This window comes from Cornus florida, unplaced genomic scaffold, assembly GCF_030987335.1.
Source record: "Cornus florida cultivar Cherokee Brave unplaced genomic scaffold, ASM3098733v1 CherokeeBrave_3.0.0_Hap2_Chr01, whole genome shotgun sequence".
Taxonomy (NCBI): domain Eukaryota; kingdom Viridiplantae; phylum Streptophyta; class Magnoliopsida; order Cornales; family Cornaceae; genus Cornus; species Cornus florida.
In genome coordinates, this window is record NW_026775571.1 from 39,858,399 (window position 1) to 39,879,053 (window position 20,655).

The 20,655-nt window shown below is 36.6% G+C and overlaps 1 protein-coding gene and 1 pseudogene across 1 annotated transcript; one reads left to right on the forward strand and one right to left on the reverse strand.

The window, feature by feature from the left end:
* Positions 1–2,024: 2,024 nt before the first annotated feature.
* Positions 2,025–2,573, reverse strand: LOC132271068 (LRR receptor-like serine/threonine-protein kinase RGI5). The gene has a single exon (XM_059772335.1). The coding sequence runs from the start codon at positions 2,571–2,573 to the stop codon at positions 2,025–2,027; it is 549 nt and encodes a 182-aa protein (XP_059628318.1).
* A 16,628-nt stretch (positions 2,574–19,201) lies between these two features.
* On the forward strand, positions 19,202–19,301 carry LOC132282576 (small nucleolar RNA R71; annotated as a pseudogene).
* The last annotated feature ends 1,354 nt before the right edge of the window (positions 19,302–20,655 follow it).

Genomic DNA, 20,655 nt, shown 5'->3' on the forward strand with positions numbered 1-20,655 from the left:
TGGCAAGGATGTGGTGGATGAAGAGCCCCCATATGCTTCGACATAGCTTGACGATTATTCTTGCTATCTTTTTGTAAGGCAGTCTTTTAAGTATTTGACATCATGTAATGACCTTATTCCTTTGCCCATTTTAAGAGAAACCGTTGTATTTGTGGCCACGGAGGCCTTGTAATGTAATCTTATTCCTTTGAATCTCATTTTATCATTTCAAGGATGGACGAATGTTTAAATGGAGATTTAATGGTCAATGATGAATGAGGGATATTATTTTGAAGCTTCAAAGTAATGGTTGTATGTTTAAATGATGTTTACGGGGTGTTTATTTACGTATTGGTTGCCTTATAATTGCATTAAAGTAGGCTCGGGAAGTGATCTGAACGATCAGATCAGATCTGTGTACCATCTGACCGGTCAGATGCCCCTATCCTATTGGTTAGATGGGCCTGGCAATAGGTGATTTTGGCCATATCTCCCATCCGTGTGTATAGATCCTCTGATGTGTGCACACAGATGGGCATCTGTGCGCACATATAATTCTATGTGTACGCACAGTTCCCCTTATGTGTGCGCACAAATGACCTTTACAGTTTGTTGTTTTCACTGGAATGTTGATCTTACCAAGTGTGCGCACAGATGGTCTAGTATTTGCATTTTGACCCTATACTCTAGTATATTACATATTTATCCCCGGACATGTTCCTAACCATTGAATAACCCTAATAGATAACAGTTTTACCTTTTTTGAGCCCTAAGCCATATATGACGATGCTAAATGACTACTTTGCCCTTGGGGACTCTAAGAATCACTATATTGATGGGAAATAACCGTAATACCCTTATATGGCCTCGGGTTAAGGTAAGGACCCGTGTAGTGATCTGGACTCCCGGGTTTGGGTCGTTACAGGCGTTTAACAAATTGAGTCTTGGTAGAGTGAAGGGGTGTGAGCCTGAGTCAAAGTTTGGTGTATTTTGCGTCATACATAATGGATTATTTACACTAGGGATAGCGCAAAAATTCTTGAGGTTTTCTAATTGGTTTCCTTGCTAAAATCTTGGTGTCATCTCATTAACTTTACTTTACTTTTCAGTATTTAGTTTCGTGGTTGTGGATGTTTAATTGGTCATATTTGTGGGTAAATTAATCAATCACAAAAATTGGGTGAAGTTGACCTTATCACCTCATCTAGGTCATTTAGATAGTTAATCACAACTTAATCAACTAACAGCTTCCGCACCGTGTTACTTATAATTCCATCATCCAAACATTGATGGATGGTCATCACTGCCTTTTGGTCCTTCTTTCTCATGACTTGTAAAACATCTTTTTTGGCCTGAGACAAAGTTGCCTTATCTTGTGGCTCAACATAATCTTTGGTAACAACTTCACACACATCTCTTACGCCCAAAATTGCCTTCATATGGATACACCAATTTTCATAGTTTTCTTTGGTGAATCGAGGAATTTGAAATGGAATTGAATTGTTTGCCATTTCTTTTCTCTCTCACACAAATTAGCTCTGATACTACTTTGTTGGAAATAGTAACCTAGATACACACACAATACTCAATACAATATTTGGAAGAGAATTAAATGGAGGAAATTAATTTATCTCACTTGATTAATTAAAATAGCTAAAAATACTTGAGATTATATAGGCTTCAAAACACATGTAACAACTATATATAAATGAAAATTAACACCCCGTTAACACAACAATTAGTTGGTACAACTCCCACTAACAATGACTATTACTAGTTGTAACTCTCATGCCTCTCACTAACTCCAATAAAAAACTCTAATTAACATAAAATTAAATACCAAATAAAAAACACGGATAACCTTCAAACACTTTAAAACATATAATCAAGTTTAATTTCTAACATGTTTGACCAAACTTTGGTACACACTAAACTGATCATAAATATATGAAAAATGATATTTGAGTTATTTCTAAGGTCAATGTATATAGCTTAAGGTGTTTATATTCCTTTGACCCAATCGATATATCCAAGTGTGGTCCAATCTATGACATCAAACTTGATGGAATTTTGCCATTTATCTCGTTGTAAGATAGATAAAGCCCCTGCAGATTTGAAAGACGATGGGACACATCCATTGGAAGACTACCAGATATGCTATTGTTTGTAAACGCAATAGCTTGCAGTGAGGAAATGTTGAAGATGGCGAGTGGCAGAGAACTTGTAAGCTGGTTATGCTGTATGTCCAAAATCTTCAAGTTACGAAGATTACCAATATGTTGTGGAATCATTCCTTGTAGAATATTGGAATACAAGATCAAGGTCTCTAGCTTCGACATGTTAAAGAGGGAAGGTGGGATGGTACCTGTAAAACTGTTGTTACCAAGAATTAATTGTTGCAGTCTACCCAAGGCACCTAGTCCTGATGGAAGGTGTCCACTAAATTTGTTAAACCACAAATTCACGAATTTCGATCGACGCAGATGAACTAACTCATCAGGGAGATGACCAGTGAAAGTGTTGTTACTAAGGTCGAGGGAAACGAGAAAGGAGAGGTTACCCAGCTGTGATGGAATGGTACCATCAAGAGCCATGTTAGAAAGGTCCAAGGATGTCACTCGTTGGCGCCGAATGCCACAAGTGACTCCAACCCAACTGCAAACGGATGTAGATCGATGTGGAACAGTTGTTGGCCAAGACACCATGAGGGTCAAAAGTGATATGGGCTTTCAAGGAAAGAAGAGAAGATTGATCAGTGATCATGTTGGGTACAGTCTTAGCTAAACAAGCCACAAGATAAGGCACTAACAAGTACATAGCATGCAAAAGAAATAGGCATGTTTTCTCCATGAGTGTTTGTGATGAATTTGGAATACCAACTCAGATTGCAGTAACACATTTAAACAAGGAAAACTATCTTTATATATAGCATATATTATGTATTTAAATAGCTTGTTGCTGTGATGAAGTAAAGATGTCTATTTGTTTAATAAAAGCCGCCATAGACTTCTCTTTAAAAGCAGTACTTAACGGTCTCGACAAAGATTTGAATCAAACAGCTCGAAAATATATATAACAGTGTCGTCGTGTTATTCTTGTTCTTAGATTAAAAGAATACTAATATAGGGTTCTATTTTATATTGAGCTAGGCTGGTTATTTGGCTCAATGCATGACAAGTGACAGTGCTCTCAAGATACCTTGTTCTACGTTAATCTATTACGGAGTACATTAATTTATATGTGTAAACTATGCATGTACGTATTGCAACCTATTTGCTAATAGTCAAATATTTTAGTTTGGTCAAATATGCATATTATATATCGTCAAATATTTTAATTAAAATGCTACCTATTTGCTAACTTGTTATTTTAGTTTGGTCAAATCTGGATATTATATATTGTAAAATATTTTAATTAAAATGCTACCTATTTGCTAGCGTCAAATGTTTTAGTTTTGGGAGACTATATTTGCAATATCTTTTTTAAGGGTGCACCGTGCCTGTTTTTTTTTTTTTTTTCAAAAAAATTGATAAAAAAGTCCTTAAACTAACATTCCTTATTTTATTATGCAATAACTAATCTTTACACTATGAACTTTTACTTCCCCTTTCTTTTTTTTTTTTTTTTTTTTTTTTTTTTTTTTTTTTTTTTTGTCAACCAGATAATTTATTCAACTATAACTTTTTTTTGGGATATTTTTGGCCAGCCAAAAGAGAGAAATTATTCAATAGTGATAACTTTTTTGCTGGTTTTTTTCCATCTATATATAGTTTTTGAATCTACTTGAATCAGACAATTTATTCCATAGATATATATTTTTTTGGTAGGTGGATATAATTTATTTAATAGAGACAGAACTTCCTGCAACCGGTTACAAAGTTCATGCTATTCCCCAGAGCAAATTATATGGTATACTTGGATTATAAATTCATAACTAGTACTCTTAATTTTGATGGTCACTTGTAATGTTTGGTACACTCTTAGCTAAACAAAGCCACTAGACAATGCCCTAACATTACTGCCCTAACATTACTTCAGAGATAGTGATCTACATATTTACTTTAGAGATAGTGATGTACATATAAAGATTCATGATTGTCTAAGTTCGCAAGAAATCGGGTTGTGTTTGAATTTTCCAACTTAAGTTTCATCCCTAATTCGAGGTCGGGTGGGGACAAAAAGTATGTGTGAAAGTATTTCTTACCAATAAAAAAAAAAAATTGCATTCAAGTCCAAATTAAATAAATTTTGAAGCCAAAGACTCCTTAAATTAAGCATGTTCTTCCCTTCCATGTTGGACTCAAGGCAGTCCTATTTAGTTAACACCTAGCCTCCACTGGACTTTACTATAACTGATATGATGAGAGTTAAATTTGTTAAAGAAATATTGCAATGTTCTGGTCAATAATGATTACTATGATGTATTTATATATGTTAGATAAAAAAATGTGACATTGACACGATTTGTGTATCCAGGCACAATTAGTCGCCTTCACATTTACCTGTGAGAAGTGATTGGATATCATCGATTGCAGTAACCAAATACCCGCCAATCTAAACATTTCATTTAGTAAAAAATGAAATATTTTGATTGACCAGGAATATATAGTATATATATATATTTTTTTTATTTATTTCGTGGCATGTAAAACGATGTATAAAAAATAAATAAAATAAGATTCTAAAAAAATTCAGGACATTATACATACACACCAGAAATTATTTCCGTTTGACTTGGTACAAAGAAGTGCAAGGTTGTCACCACAATCTCTCTCAAGGTTAGTGGTAGAAGCATTACACATTCTCACTAGTAGAATTTTACATGTACTTCTAGAAATGCCCTTGGTTTGCCGCATATCAGCACTATTAGAGAAATCATTATTAAGGTAAAGGAAAATAATAACTGATGCAATATACCTTATGCAAAGAATACCATACATACACAGAAGACAAGTTGGACCGAAGTACCCTTGAAAATTCAAATGAGATTACAAATATACCCTTCAAATGGACACGTCTCATAGACCAGAATACTATAGCTACATGTGTGAATGCATTTCAACCAGAATAAAAGATCTGTGATGCAATGTAGCACCCTAAATAAGTGTAATAAGATCACTCTCACATGTATAAAGACTGAAGTACCCTTGAGAGTGAATGGAACTAAACCATGAGTGATAAACCAGCAAACTAAGCTTCATTAGCCTGTTATTAACCTTGGTAGCACAATGTATCTTCTTAATTGATAATGTACGTAGTGAATGAAGTACCCTTGTAATGGCCTGACATGCTAAGGTAATGACTGTAATCCCCTTGAGTGTGACATACAGTATATTTAACATTGAAAGTGCAAACCAAACTTTAATAGTGACACATAGGGATCAACAGAAACCATGATAAATTGATTTCTTGGGTAGGGAGGTTATTGTTGTGAGGGACTTATTTGTTATTACTTATATAATGTAGGGTACTTATGTGTTATTACTAAAACTTCTTAGTATAAATAAAATGTGGTGGAAGGATGAAAGAAATTTTTTTCATTCTTTATCTTTTCCTTATCTCTCTCTTTTTCTCTCATAGTACTCTTCCTCTTATTCTTCTTCTTCTTGTACTTTACTCTTGTTTTGATTTTCTCTTAAAATCAACATAGTATCAGAGCATAGTTTGTAAAGCTCTAGGGTATGTAGTTGAAACCTTAGGGTAAGTTCATGTAAACCCTAATGGTTGTGAAGGGTTTTGAAGAGATTCCAAGATGGGATATGTTTGCAAAAAGTAGTTTTGACCTATTTTTGATATATTTCAGTCTCGATCAGTGGTTTTTTTTTTTTTTTTTTTTTTTTTTTTTTTTTTTTTTTTTTTTTCCTTCCTGTGTCCGTGTGGTTCTACAACAACGACTTTTTCTTTGTCATTCGCGATTCTGGTATAGTCAACTTTGTTGCTTTCTAGGGTTTGTGTGGTCACTTTTTATGTATCTCAGATGATGGTAATCTTTCTCGTTGTAGTTGTTTATGTGTTAGAGATGTGGTTCTCTACATAGTTTTTGTTGTTCTATTTTTGAGGAGTGTATACCTAGAAACTGTTTGATAAAATGTTTCGCTCAGAGGTGACTTCAAAAGAAGCAGGGTTTTCTTTTAGTGTGACTCCATCATTTGGAGGTAGTAGTGATTATTTGTATTACGATTGTTAGGCTGGATGAGACAAACTATATGGAGTGGACTCAATCTACTCGTATTGTGATGGCCCTGGTTTTTCAAGCCAGTACATCCTGTGATGAACCGAAGATTGACCCGATAACGGATCCAGATGCGAAGCAAGAAATAAAACAGCGGTCTCCCAAGTCACAACATGCCTCTAAGACACTTTGATGACCTTCCATGAGGTCGTGGAACTCAATGAGAACTGACGTGGAAGCAAAAGATCTAAAATATGACAATTAAGCCTCTAGGGGCAAAATAGTCATTACGTGAAAATTACGTCCCTAGAATGTACATTATTCCTGAGATACATATGTGACTTCCCATGAAGTTATGGAACTCAAAAGAAAGTAGCGGAAGCAAATTGCAAGAAAACCGGACATAAATAGCCCTAAGGTCAAAATGGTCATTTATGAAAATATGTATTCGGGTGCTACAGAGCACACCGCTGGAAAGATAATGAAAAACTAATCAAGATGGACTTAATAATTGCATGATTCGGAGTCCGGACGAAGGAGAAACGGCAAAACAAATAAAAATGGACATATAAAGCAAAAAGGGTAAATTGGTAATTATTCAGAAATATCCAGGCGTAACTGAGCATACCGTTGGATAGAAAAAAAAACAAAAAAAAAAAATCAGTCAAGTTCAAAATTTTTTTTACTCGATTTGGAGTCCGGACAAGGGAGAAAGGTCAAAAACAAAAACGATGTCGCGGCGGCCCGACGAGGGCCATGACAGCTACTGTTGCTGTTAGCCCACTACTACTACAACCGAGAGTGAAAACGGGCATCAAAACTGACCTTTTTTGAAAAACTCAAAGAAGAAACCCCCCCTACAATCAAGTTTTCTACCTGGCGTTGCGGATGGAAACAAAAAAAATGCGCTGTGAATGTCCAGAATGCCCCCAAGAAAATCAGGTCAAGAGGGTTAAAATCTTTCCGAGCTGCTGCCAAAGGAAAGGAAATGGGGCTTCGAGAGGTTTTTAAATTGCCTAAATTGAAAATGTAATCTTAAAATACACCTACAAGACCCCCAGAAGTTTCGGAACAGTCAACACATTTTTTTTTAAAAAAAAAGTCGATGAATAGTACCAAGTACTAAAATCTCAAGTTCTAAAGAAAATGGCATAAACCAGAAAAATGAACTTTGCGCAGGATTTCCAGGACCAAGACAACATTTTCCGGAAAAATACGAAGAAAAAACCCCTCCTAAAATCACGTTTTCTAAGTGACCATATAAGGCCAGAATTTATTATTTAAATGAAATCCCCAAAATTCCCATATACCAGATTGTGCGTAGAAGTGTCAGAATAAATCCGGAGTATTCATTTTGTAAAATATGACTCTAAGCTCAACAACGATCATGCACGCAAACATAATTTGCCTAAATACACGTGTTCCAATGGCTCACGGCCTCCTAGCATATCATATACAAAATATGACCTATTAACGCCAAAAATCTCATGAAATTCCATAAGCAACTATGAATTTAAATTAACATACATGTCATATAAGTATCTTTAGCTCTTGGCCTCATTACATACACATCCAAAGAGTATCAAAAGGTACACTTAAGTGCACATTATATAGTTTGAATAATAAATACATGTTTGACATAATAAACCAAAAGGAAGCATGATATGCTAACAAGTGCATATTCTAATATAACAAAAATACTCCAAGTAGTCAAGTAAGCCTAAGAGTGTTGTGCATCCCACAAAAAAGTTTCTTTACCTAAAAAACAACCCGGTAACTTTGGGGTGAGTAAACAAGTTTACTCATAGGGAATGAGCATGCATATACCTAACTTTTTACAAGGTTTTCACATTAACGTGAAATAATTAAAAGGGATCATGCTACTTAACGTCTATGTCACAAATAAGACTAAGGAATCATCCTAAGCTACTTTAAAGCATTTCTAGCATAAACTACAATAGTTATGCAATTAACCAATATAGAACCATACTATACAACGCAATAAGATATAGATATTCAAAGTTATCAACTTGAAATCTAAAATGCGAAATCGATTAAAATGGTTCATGCCACCTAACGTCTATGTTCCAAATGAGTCTAAGGAATCATCTTAGGCTACATTAGAATAATAAAACACAAATCATAACATTGATGCAATTTAACCAACATTGGAACTTCCAATGCAACGCATAAAGCATGATTTCTCAAAGTTAACATCTTGAAACTTAAAATAGAAAATCAAATAAGGAACAACAAGTTACAACATCATCTAGTTATCAACTTGAAATAAAATATGAAATCAAACAAGGTGGATACTCGGACATCACACCGGATCAGACCGACAACGTAGTTATTTTAGGGTTACTAGCTCACGAGTAACCTCCCTATGTGCGCACTAGACTGTAGAGGGACAATCTAGTGTCTCTCCGAGGGTGTGCACAAAACAATGCATAATACTTTAAGTTTGGAAATTAGTGTCAAGTGGGCACCATAATTTAAATTTATAAACCGCTTAACACCTATACTATGTAGTATGAGTGAGAAAGGATCGTTCCAAGGGATTGAGGTGTTGTACTAGGTTGAGGAATCAAGATTAGGGTTAGTAGGTCAAGTGATCAAAATAGTGGTTGGTTAGTTGAATTAAACTAGATGCAAATTAAACTAAAGTAAATAATAATGCAATAAGGAGAATAAAAGAGAGAAAGATATCTTGGGGTTTAGAGATCACCACTAAGCATAGCTTTTCTACACCTTTAATGAATGATTAATGAGGGGAAGAACATATATTGCAACAAAGTGTGTGTGTGTGGTTGTTTCAATAAGCATGGATGACAAATTAAGCATATATTGTTTAAACAACATGGTAGATAGCACAACATATCAAATTAAGCCATTAATCCTTTCTTTAAACTCATAATCCAAACACATCACAGGGTTAGAAATATATGTTAGTTGCTTCCATAAGTATGGAACATCAACAACAAGCATGGATTGTCCTCCCATTTAACAACTACACTACAATTAAGCTAATGACATGAAATTAAACTAATTAAACTAAGGGAGAGGTACAATCCATCAAGAAATGAGTATGAACCATCAAATAAACCACAAAAACATGCCATTAAGCACTATGTCTTGACAATATCTAGATCTATAATATCAATACACGTAGACATGCATCAATAACACAAGAAATAGGACAAACACATGAACATCTATTCTAGCATACATAGACATATGGATAGAATGAAATGATCAATTGGAAACATTAAATCACATAAATCATTAAATAAACAAGATCTATACATATAAAAGTGTTAAGACATGAATCACAACACAAATCCCCTCAAAAATACATAAATTAAGAAGTAGAAAGCATGTTTAGGGCTAACTCTAGCCCCAAGAGGATGTCTAGCCACTCATGGATGATGTCCTCCAACCCTCAAGGGCAATCTCCATGGAAGAAATCTGCTCCTTGGTTGCTGAAGAGTCTCCAATGGTGTTTCTAGCCTCCTCTTCTCCTTTGCTTCCTCACAAAATATTATCTTCTCTAAGTATGTGTATATGTGTAAAAATGGCTCATATTCCTTATATAGGTAGGTCAAAAATCATCCCAAATGAGCTAGGCTCATACACCAATAATCCTTTAATGATTGGATATGAGACAACTTTTAATAAGTTGGAATTTGGATTTTTCTCGGGATTTGGGAAGTTCGATCGATCGAACTTAAGGTGAGATCGATCGAACATAGCTGAGATCTATCGAATTGAAGTTGGATCGATCCTCAATAGCGGCGCCTTTTTGGATAAAAACAAATCTAAGATATTTTAAAGATATTTTTGGGAAAAGGACAAAAATGGATGGTAGGGTGGTACAGCTGGATAAGATCTAGCATGTGGAGAAGGACAAGAAAGTTCGATCGATCAGAGAATGATGTTGGATCGATCGAACTTTTGGGATCTCTGAAGATGGCATCATGGCCTGGATTTATCTTGGAGTGCTGAGATTGATGAAAGTTGGATTGATCGAACCTTTCCTTAGATCGATCGAAGTTGCTGAAATTTCACCTTTTGCTTCCTTTTGCTTTACTTTGCTCATTTCTTTGATTCATTCCAGAATTGCTTCAATTATGCTCTTATTTGGCTAAGTTAGCTTATTTTGGGGATAAGTACCTGAAAGTGGAAATAACACGAAATCAATACAAAATGGGAAAATAAGATAGATAAAGGGTCTAGAATACTTAAGCTTAAGAGGTTTAAATACGCACTTTTCAGCGCTCATCACACCCCCAAACTTAAAATATTGCTAGTCCCTAGCAATAAACTACGAAGTAAAGGAATGAAATGAACAATTAATTAACTATGAACTAGAAAGCAATAAATGGATAACGCCATTTTCGTAGGGAATACGATTGCATTTAGCATATGCAACAAACCTTTTAAACCCCTAGGTTACCCCTAGTGGACGAGTAAAGTCTCGTGAGGGTTTCCAGAAATGATACCCACAAACATTAAGCTCATTCTCACAAAAGAAGCACCAATATTGCAAACAAGCATTGGGAAAAAACTACCTCAAGTATGCAATTTTTCAACCCTTTTCAAGCAATCTCCCAAAATCTCAACATCAAGCAAGCAAGTATGGTCCTCCACACATCAAGAAAATGTTCATGTAAATCAAAACAACTCTAGAATCCTTTTTGAGTGGACCGGCATCAAATATGTTGCTATCTTAGCCAACTAAAGAATTAATCACATCCTTACCCTCAAACTAGCACACAAATCTAGTACCGATCATCAAGACAAAAAGTGGACCTTTTATTAAAACTTTATTATTCTAGGTGGGCTTATTCTTTTCACTCGATTTTTTTATTTATTTATTTATTTATTTTTATTTATTTTTTTTTTTTTTAGGATTAAAGATGGAAGCATGATGCAATGTGTAGATTTATTAAGCTTTCTAGCGATCCATGAGATCGAGCGTTAGGTCAATGACTCCCAAACTAGACGGCTTTAGGGCACTAGGTATTCAAACACCTCAAATCAACTAGGCTACAAATCAAAACAATCTCCATCTAATCATTTCCCACTTCTCACCTTTTGGGGGAAGTCCTCATTTTTTATTGCTTATTTATTTATTTATTTAAATTCAATTATTGACCTAGAGTTTGGGCCCTCCACCTTTCGGCGCGAGAAGTTCAATGCTTGATGAGGCTAGAATCCCGGCTACTCAGTGAAAATGGGTTGTTATCCACCTTTATCAAGAATGAAAGCTTTCAATGCACTACTAGCCCAATTGGGATATAATCAATTCAATAATCAACAAAGCATGTACCCCACAAATGAATGCTAGTGTGCGCCTGTGCTAGTGTAGAATCCTAGAGTGAATATCAAAATAATCACAAAATCAAGATGATGTGGACCACAAGTGTAAGCAAGATATCAATTTTTCGAAAAATTTACTCATAAATGGCATCCACAAGGCATACAAGGAGTATTGGACTCTCAAGTTATGCAATTTTTAAATTTTAAGCAATATAATCCTCAAAAGATCAAAATCATAGCTAGCATGGACCAATCATAGAAAATCTCTCAAATATACAAGTCATGCTCAAAATTTTGAATTTAAAAATAAATACTGCAAAACACCATTACCCCCAAACTTAAATGGCACAATGTCCTCAATGTGCAAAGAGAACAAAAGGAAAGAGTATACCAGTGTAAGTAAGGCAAAGAATGGCTGAGATACAAGTATCCAAAGTGGGTGGCATAGCCCCCCAAACTTGGGATTAACTGTGATCCTAGAATTTGGTACTTGGATAAACTCATCAAATAACAAAATGGATAATAACAGTGCATAGTGGTCATGCAAGTATAAATGGGATAGCAACTGAAAAATAGAGAGAGGTAAAGGGTGGTCCTGAAAATTTTGGACAGTACTCTCTCTCACTGAAGTCACAGACACGGCTGCAAAAATAGTGTAACAGTATCAAAAATATGCGAAGATGACATATATATAAGATGACAGGAGGAAATGGATAGAGAGATCAAGAAGAAGAGGTAGGACGGGCAGGTCGCGCTCCGCGGATGTCTCTAGATAGATCTCTAAATGCGGTCATGACATCCGTACGAATGGAAGAAATATCAGCTCTAACGGAGACAACATCCTCTCGGAGAGAGACCGTGTCGGCGCAGATAGATACTACAGCATCCTCCAAAGCCTGGAGTCACTTTCCAAAGCCAGGTGTCTGTGCTGGAGCCTTAGGTGTGGCTGGATCGGGAGAATGATGATCCTGAGCTTGCTCCTTATCATGAATGGGTGACCCAACTGGAGAATGCTACTCTACGTCCTCTGCAGGCTGCTCTATATTGATGTCCATATGTACGGCAGCTGGATCGACTGGTATATCGTCCGCTGCCGGGCCTGCTGCTGCTGCCGCCTGCTCTTCTGCCTCTAAATCCTCAGCTGCCTCGATAGCATCGTCCCTCAGGCTCTTGATAAGAGCATTGTAGCTCTTATCCCACTCCTTTTTCTTGAAGGAACAGGCCCTAGACTCAGTCTGCTCCCATGGCTGGAAGGGATAGCGCTGGTCTCGTAGAATCTGGGTGATGAGATGGCCAAATGGAAGATACTTAGCCCTTTTGGGTTTGGCCTTGCTGATGTGGTCGACATACAACTTCATTATGACGCTCCAGATGAGCGCTAGAATAGATAGCCAATGCCCTGTATAGAATGCGTACAGAGCTGTCAAATAGTCGCCGCGCCTCTGTGTCTTATGGCCGGCCATGAAGATGTTATAGAACAGGACAAAGTTGAAAAATCACAGGTCATTTGGAAGATAGGTCCGAGTGGCATAGGTTTCGCCACCGGCATAGTGACCTGTGAGTAAAACGGCCATGTCTGCATAAGTGGGCCAGTAGAGAGTGGGATAAGTGTCCTGTAACTCTGGAGGGCAGACGTGTGGACACTGGCAAGATCTGGACAATGTGTCCACAGTGATGCGGATCGGGTAGCCATCAATGGTGGTCCGTAGCTCCTCCAGGTTACTCGGGATAGGCCAGAGGTTCTGGTAGAACATCTGGACCAACCTCGGGTACACTGGGTATGAGACAGGGGCTAGTATGGCTGAGATGCCCCGTCTGAAGATATCATCATATGCTGACCGGGTAAGTACCGATCGGGAAAAGAAGTCTGTGTCAAAGACCGACTCATACGCCACTCGAAGGCGTGAGTATCTACTGATGAGCGCTGAAAAGTGCGCATTTAAACCCCTTAAGCTTAAGTGTTTTAGGACCTTTATCTATCTTATTTTCTTAGTTGAGTACTTATTTGTGTTTTTGTCTATTTCAGGTCAATAATGTTAAAATGGGCTAAAAATGGTTTCTTAAGGCCTTTTTGGAGTCAGACTAAGTCTTAGTGATGATCCGAAGCAAAATGAGGCTAATTTGGAGGAAAAAGAGGCTGATACTGAAAATCTGCCAAGTTGGATTGATCTAACTTTCTAAGATCGATCGCAAAAAAAGTGAGATCGATCGAACTTTTCTCAGATTGATCAAAGTTGGATCGATCGAAAATCAAAGTTGGATCGATCGAACATTTGCTGGCAACGAGCTGTCTTATTCCCGTGCGCGCCCAAAAGTCCACCTACCCCATAGTACGGGATTAGATATTTTTGGGGCTATATTCCTGACTTAGTGACTAAGAAAAGGACCTTCTATATAAAGGGAAGTGACCCATTTGTAAAGAAGCTTTTTATCTTTTTATTTTTACATTGTAATTTTTATTTTTCTCTCTAGAAATGTTAGAGATTAGGGTTAGAAGAAAAGAGGGAAGTGGAGGCACATCTCAGGAACACATCTCTAGCTCCACTCTCTCTCCATCTCTAGAGCTTCAAAGAAGAAGAAGAAGAAGAGGAAGAAAAAGATGGAGCCATGTTTGGAGCTTGATTCCATGACCACATCTACCTCCTCTATGATTGGCTAGATGTACACTTAGGGCTTGGATGAGCCCTAAGTCTTGTGTAATCTAAACCCTTGTATTTCTATTTTTGGGGATTTATATATATATTGTTGTGATTAGTGCTCTAGCCTTGTGAATTTAATGAATCTTGGTCCATTTCTATGATTTCTATGGTTTAATTCTTCCTATTAATTCTCTAGTTTATTTACATGTCTATGTGTGATTAAATTAGGAATTATGTCTCACATGATTCATATGATTTAATTCTTCCTATTGATTCTCTTTGTAATTACATGTTGTCTTATGTGTGACTATTTGGGAATTGATCTCTACACTAGTTTTTCTATATTAATTGCAAGTCTATGTGTGGTTGATTGAAAATCTAGTGATGCCTAAGTATGGGTTTTCATTGAATGGGTTTGTCAATTAATTTGATGGTTTATACTTATGCTTGATAGGTTGTTCTACAATTTAATTCATGCTTGTAGGTAGGTAGACAATCTATGCTTGTTTAGATATTTCATGGCTTATTATTGCAAATTCCATGATTCTCTAGATTGATGTGTGCTACAATTGTTGCTACTTAGATGGGTCATGCTTAAAATTGATGGGTTGTGCTACACTTAGTTTAGGTAGACAATTCATACATAAATTAGATGGTCCATGCTTAATATTGCAATTGGTAGTCGCATTTTGTTTACAACAATGTATTCCCCATTAATGGAAAGCAAGTGGTTAATTATATGAGCTTAGTGGTGATTCCAACATCCTAAGACATCTCTTCATATCTCTTAAAACCCTATCTCTAACTAGTTTACTTTACTTGCATTTTAATTTCATTGCACCTTAGTTTAATCAAACCAATCTCTCTCTTTGCAATCTTGTGATACATTAGAGTCAAAGTTAAATTCCAACACGTATAATCCCTTGGGACGATCCCTACTCACTCTTGCTACGTTAGTAGTAGTGTTGGTAGTGGTTTTTATAAATTTAAATTTGACCTAAAAGAATTTTCTTGAACCACACATTCACTACATTATTTTGGCGTATAAGAACGACCATCGTCATCTATGTAATGGCTGGTCTAACTCCTGGGCTGGCTGAGCTGGCGGTGGTGGTGGAGATGGTATGTGCTCGGCCTCAGCGTCACCATGTGAAGGAGATGCTCCGTCTGAAGACTGTAGGTGGCTATCAACTGGAGATTGAGGTGGAGTGGGCTCCTGGGCATGAGATGGACCCACCTCGTCGTCCAAACTCGGCCAGCCCCTGCGGTGATAGTGTCCGCGGGCTATAGTCTTGACCCTAGCCATGGTCTGCAAAATAAAAGGAAAAACTTGCAAAGGAAGTTAGTGCCAATATAAAGAAATAAGACACAGTTTATAGAATCATGTATAAACTGATATGATGTGAAACATGCTAGACAGTATAAGTATGAAATGTGTCCAATGTGGAAAACACAGGCATTGGGCATGTATGAGATGGCATGAAACACAAGAGATGGTGTGTGAAACAAACCTGTGAAGTTCGATCGATCACAAAAATGTGAGATCGATGCAAGTTCGATCGATCAAGAATAAGTGAGAACGATCTGTTACAGATCGATCGAATAAAAAGTTCGATCGATCGAACTGTGAAGTGAAATTCAAAAAGTCACAGATCTGTGACGTGGATGGCACAGGGCCTTCACGAACATGGTCGTAGGTCCATCAACACAACAAAGCATCATTCCTAATCACTTTATGAGGTCCATACTCCCAAAAATCGAAACAAATCACAAAATATAAACAACTATATATACATATATATACAAAGAGCTTCAAACTTCATCAATGGAGATTTTCAGCATCAAAATAGCTTAGATCTAGGATTTAGAACATGTGTGGAACAAATTGAAGCTTGAAATCACAAAAGGGAGGTTCGGATCTTACCGGAGTGAAGAGAGAAGTGGAGATGCGAAGGGGGGTGAAATGTGAGTCAAGATCCGAGAGGAGAGAGAGTGATTCGACGCCTAGGTTGCTCGCCGAAGTCTCGCCGAAGATGGGGAAGAGTTGGGGTGCAGTGGCGAAGGGGAAACGAAGGTCTGAGATCGATTCAAGTTGAATCAATCGAATGACCCTGAATCGATTTTAAAAACATTCCCTTGCCAGTTTGATCAATCGAACTGGATCCTCAGATCGATCGAACTGACATCGATCTCTCCTCTTAAGTGATAAAGTATTTTTGTGATTTTTTTTTTTAGAAAATAAAAATAAAAATGACAATAAAAATTAAATTATAAAATATATATTTTTTGGAAAATAAAAATGACAATAAAAGTAATAAAATATATTTTTTTCAAAATTTTTGAAATTTAAAACAAAGTCAAAATTGAAAAACAAAGAACAAAGATTGGTCTCCCCAAGATCGATCACAGAATATCTTCGATCGATCGAAAATGCATAGAATTGAAGAAATGTTCGATCGATGAGACAGAGAGGCTTTTGGATGCAGGTGGATGTAGGTTTAGAATTTTTCTAAGTGTTGGAACTGTAGATTGATCCAAGATGAAGTTGGATCGATCGAAGAAGTTTAGATCGATCTAGGAACAAGTTCGAACGATGGGACAGAGAGTTGAAATATGCAGGTTTTGTTCGAACCATTGGACAGAGAGTGATTTGGATGCAGGTTTGATGCAGGTGGGAAGTTCGATCGGTGAACTCATTTTGAGATCGATCGAACTTATGAAAAATGCTCAATTTCAACATAAAAGTGCATGCAATCCTAATCACAGTTCCTAGCAATGCATATGAACCCAAAGCCAATATCTAGACTACGCAAGAAATGAAATTAAAGATAGAAATGAGGGAGGAATAGGGTTTTGACACCCTACGAAATGTCTTGTTAGTCTTTAACATCTCTAGCAAGACGTTGGGCCCTTTTAGCCTGGATCAAACATCTTATAGTGCATCCCCACCTCAATGGGGGTGATAAGTGCTTTGAACTCCACCCAATAAATGGTTCTTTATGGAATTTGTTGGATTAAGCTCAAAAGACGTTTTCGGTCCTTGGTCAAGACAATCTTTGGGCTTTCATGTCTTTTCAAAATAAGATTTTGAGACAACTTTCTTTGGTTTCAAGTTTGAAGATAGACATTTTGAAACTTTGGTCTCACACAAAAACTCAATTCCTTCACATTTAAGGTCATGACATTTCTCTACAATATTAATCTCTTCATACTTGTCAAATGAATTGGGGGTTGGATTAAAAATATTCAACTTTACCTTCATGTGGCCAAATGAAATCTTCATTATCCCTGTCCTACAATTAATGTTGGCATTCGCGGTTGCCAAGAAAGGACGGCCAAGGATGACGGGAATTTGGCGCTTAGGATTTGGGACCAATTCTGTGTCAATGACAACGAAATCAATGGGAAAGAAGAATTTATCAATTTTAATCAATACGTCCTCAACGATACCCCTAGGCTTTTTGATTGATCGGTCGGCAAGTTGTAAAACTACCGACGTCAGTTTCAAGTCTCCTAAGCCTAATTTGACATATACTGAGTATAGAAGAAGATTAACACTTGCTCCTAAGTCAAGAAGAGCCCGATTAATGATATGATCACCAATGATGCATGAAGTAGTAGGTGAACTGGGGTCCTTAAACTTTGGAAGAGTGTTATGCTACAAAATTGAGCTTACTTGCTCGGTTAAGACCACTTTTCTAGGTGCTTGGCTTTTGTTCTTCCTCTTTTGGGTGCACAAGTTTTTTAAGAACTTGGCATAAGTCGGAATTTGCTTGATTGCATCCAAAAGTGGAAGATTAACTTTCACTTGCCTAAACATGTCCATGATTTCATTTATTTTGGCCTTTTGCTTGTCATTTGAAATGGATCCTTTTAAGGCATCCGGAAATTGAGCTTTTGGTTGAAAAACCTTTTCAGAAATTTTCTTTGAAGTCACTTCAACACAAGAAGTTTTTGAATCATTTTGCAAATCTTTCTTTTCAAAATCACTTTTCAAATCACTTTTTAACACATTCTCATTTGTATGGTCATGCACATGCAATGAAGGAGGAATATGATATGAAACAGGACGGGTGTCAACTTTTGGTTGCACTGGTTCACTCTCTTCATTAGACATACCCACTTGGTTGTCCAAAATCTTTCCACTTCTCAAGGTAGTCACCGTGTTGACATGCTCTATTGTGTGACCTTCCGATGAAGAATGAGTCTCCACAACACATTGTTACTTTCGTGGGGTATTCAGAGGCATTTTCCCTTTCTCTCTAGCATTCAAAGTACTAGCTATTTGCCCTACTTGGGTTTTTAGCTTAGCAATAGATTGAGAGTGAGAATGAAGTAATTGTATGTTTGCCTCTAAAGTGCCTAAAGCGGTCAAAACTTTCTCTTCAAAAGCGGGACTTCTAACATTTCCTTGAAAATATGATGGTTGATTAGGAAAATGAGAATTAGAGAATTGGTTTCCTTGTGATTGGTATGATGATCTAAAACCTTGGGAACCTTGGCTTTGTAGTGGAGGTGGAATGTACTTTCCTTGAAAACCACATTGGGAAGGGTTTGAGCCCTCCCATTGGTTTTTCCAAGAGAAATTCGGGTGATTCCTCCAACTAGGATTGTAGTGATTGCCATAAGGATTGTTCCCTTGATTAGCAAAAACAACATTTGTTTGTTCATGATGCTCACTTTGTACATGTCCATGGGGACAATTGGAAGTAGAATGTAAAACACTTGAACAAGTCATACATGTCTCATTAGATGCATGATGAGAATGGTTAGGGAAGGAAGATACTTGATTCACCGAGTTTTGGTTAATCAAAAATTGATCAAACCTTTGAGATAATGATTTCATTTCGGCGGCAATTTCATTGGAGTGGTCGACTTGATGTAAGCCAACACTCTTCCTACCACTAGACTTTCTACCGTTCTTCGAAGATAAAGTATGATGCAAAGAATTGCACTCATGCTCTCATAAAGACGCCACACGTCATTTTCATGCCTATCAATGTAAGAGCCACCCATGGAAGTGTCAACCATGCCCTTGTAATTATCTGATAAGCTCTCAAAGAAATATTGAACTAATTGCCATTTGGGAATGTCATGATGTGGACATTTCTTAAGCAATTCATTAAAGTGTTCCCATGCCTCATGAAATGTTTCTCCAGCCCCATGTAAAAATTCCCTAATATGAGCCTAAGGTGCTAAGGTCTAAACTCAACTTGAATCCCTTCATGAATTGGTTCATAATGCATGTATAGAACTGATTTTTCATGAAGTTTTGAGAATGTGAACATACTAACATCCTTGATATGGATCCTTGAATGCAATTTAATGGCCCATGGCCTCATACACAACATTTGCAAGATTTTGACCTCTCAAACCTCAAATTTTGATTAAAAGACGTTTAAAGCAAAACTTTGATACAAAAAGTGTCAAACTACAAAAATAGACATGCTTGACCCTTGGCCTCTTTACATACATACTTAAAATGTCAAAAACAAATATTTAAGTGTTATTACATATCTAGAAAGCTACTAAAGCTCCAAAAGTACCATACATCCATGGCATTCAGAATATGATATCAAAAGTCAAGTCAATGTAAACATTTGCATGTTAATATAAAAAAATGCTTTAAATAGCTCAAAAGCTTCTAAGGATGATGAGCATCCATGAACATGGTCTCCTTACTTGAAAAATAACCCAAACCACTAGGGTGAGTAATTAAGTTACTCATTGGAGAAGCATATGCGTATACCCTAAAGTTTCAATATCATTGCAAGATCAATATAGACGAATACAAGGGATCATTCCACTTAACGTCTATGTTCGAGGTGTTCTAAGGGATCATCTTAAACTAACTTAAATGATTCTTTAGCAATACAAATCAATATCAATGTTCTTAACAACATCAACTCGCCAATAACAAGAACTTCAAGCTACAATTAAGCATTGGTTGTCAACTTGAAATTTAATGCGAAAACAAGTAATGGAAGACTTGGACATCACGTCTCGGACTTTACCAAGATCAATACGGTTATTCCGGGCATTAACCCACTAGGAAGACCACCCCAGTGCCCACTATCTCAATTGGGGAGAACTCATACCTCCCGCACTAAAGCCAAACTTTAGCCATGTCACATATAACAATGTCCCAAGAGATTCTAAAATATATATCAAGTTCAAAACTTATATATATATAATAAGGCATACAAACCACCTTCCATGCACAAGTATTTTGAAACTACACAAACCATGTCTTAGGGTTCCATATCTAGAATGGCATGACAAATGACAAATTCACATCATGATATTATGCACAATACAATATCACAAATTTATCAATTCAAGTCATGCCTCAAAAATAAGCTCTATATACTAATTATCAACATCATAACAATAAGCTCCTAAATAATTACAATTAGTAATTCACAAGGGCATAGAATTATTGTAACAACAAATATAGCAATTCATATCAATAGAAATTGCATATAACATCAATAATTCTACAAGTGTCCCACATCACTAACACATGCGAAATTTCTAGAATTT

Excerpts from the sequence above, each read along its gene's own strand:
- LOC132271068 (XM_059772335.1), bottom strand. The coding sequence starts at position 2,573 with ATGGCTCTTGATGGTACCATTCCATCACAGCTGGGTAACCTCTCCTTT.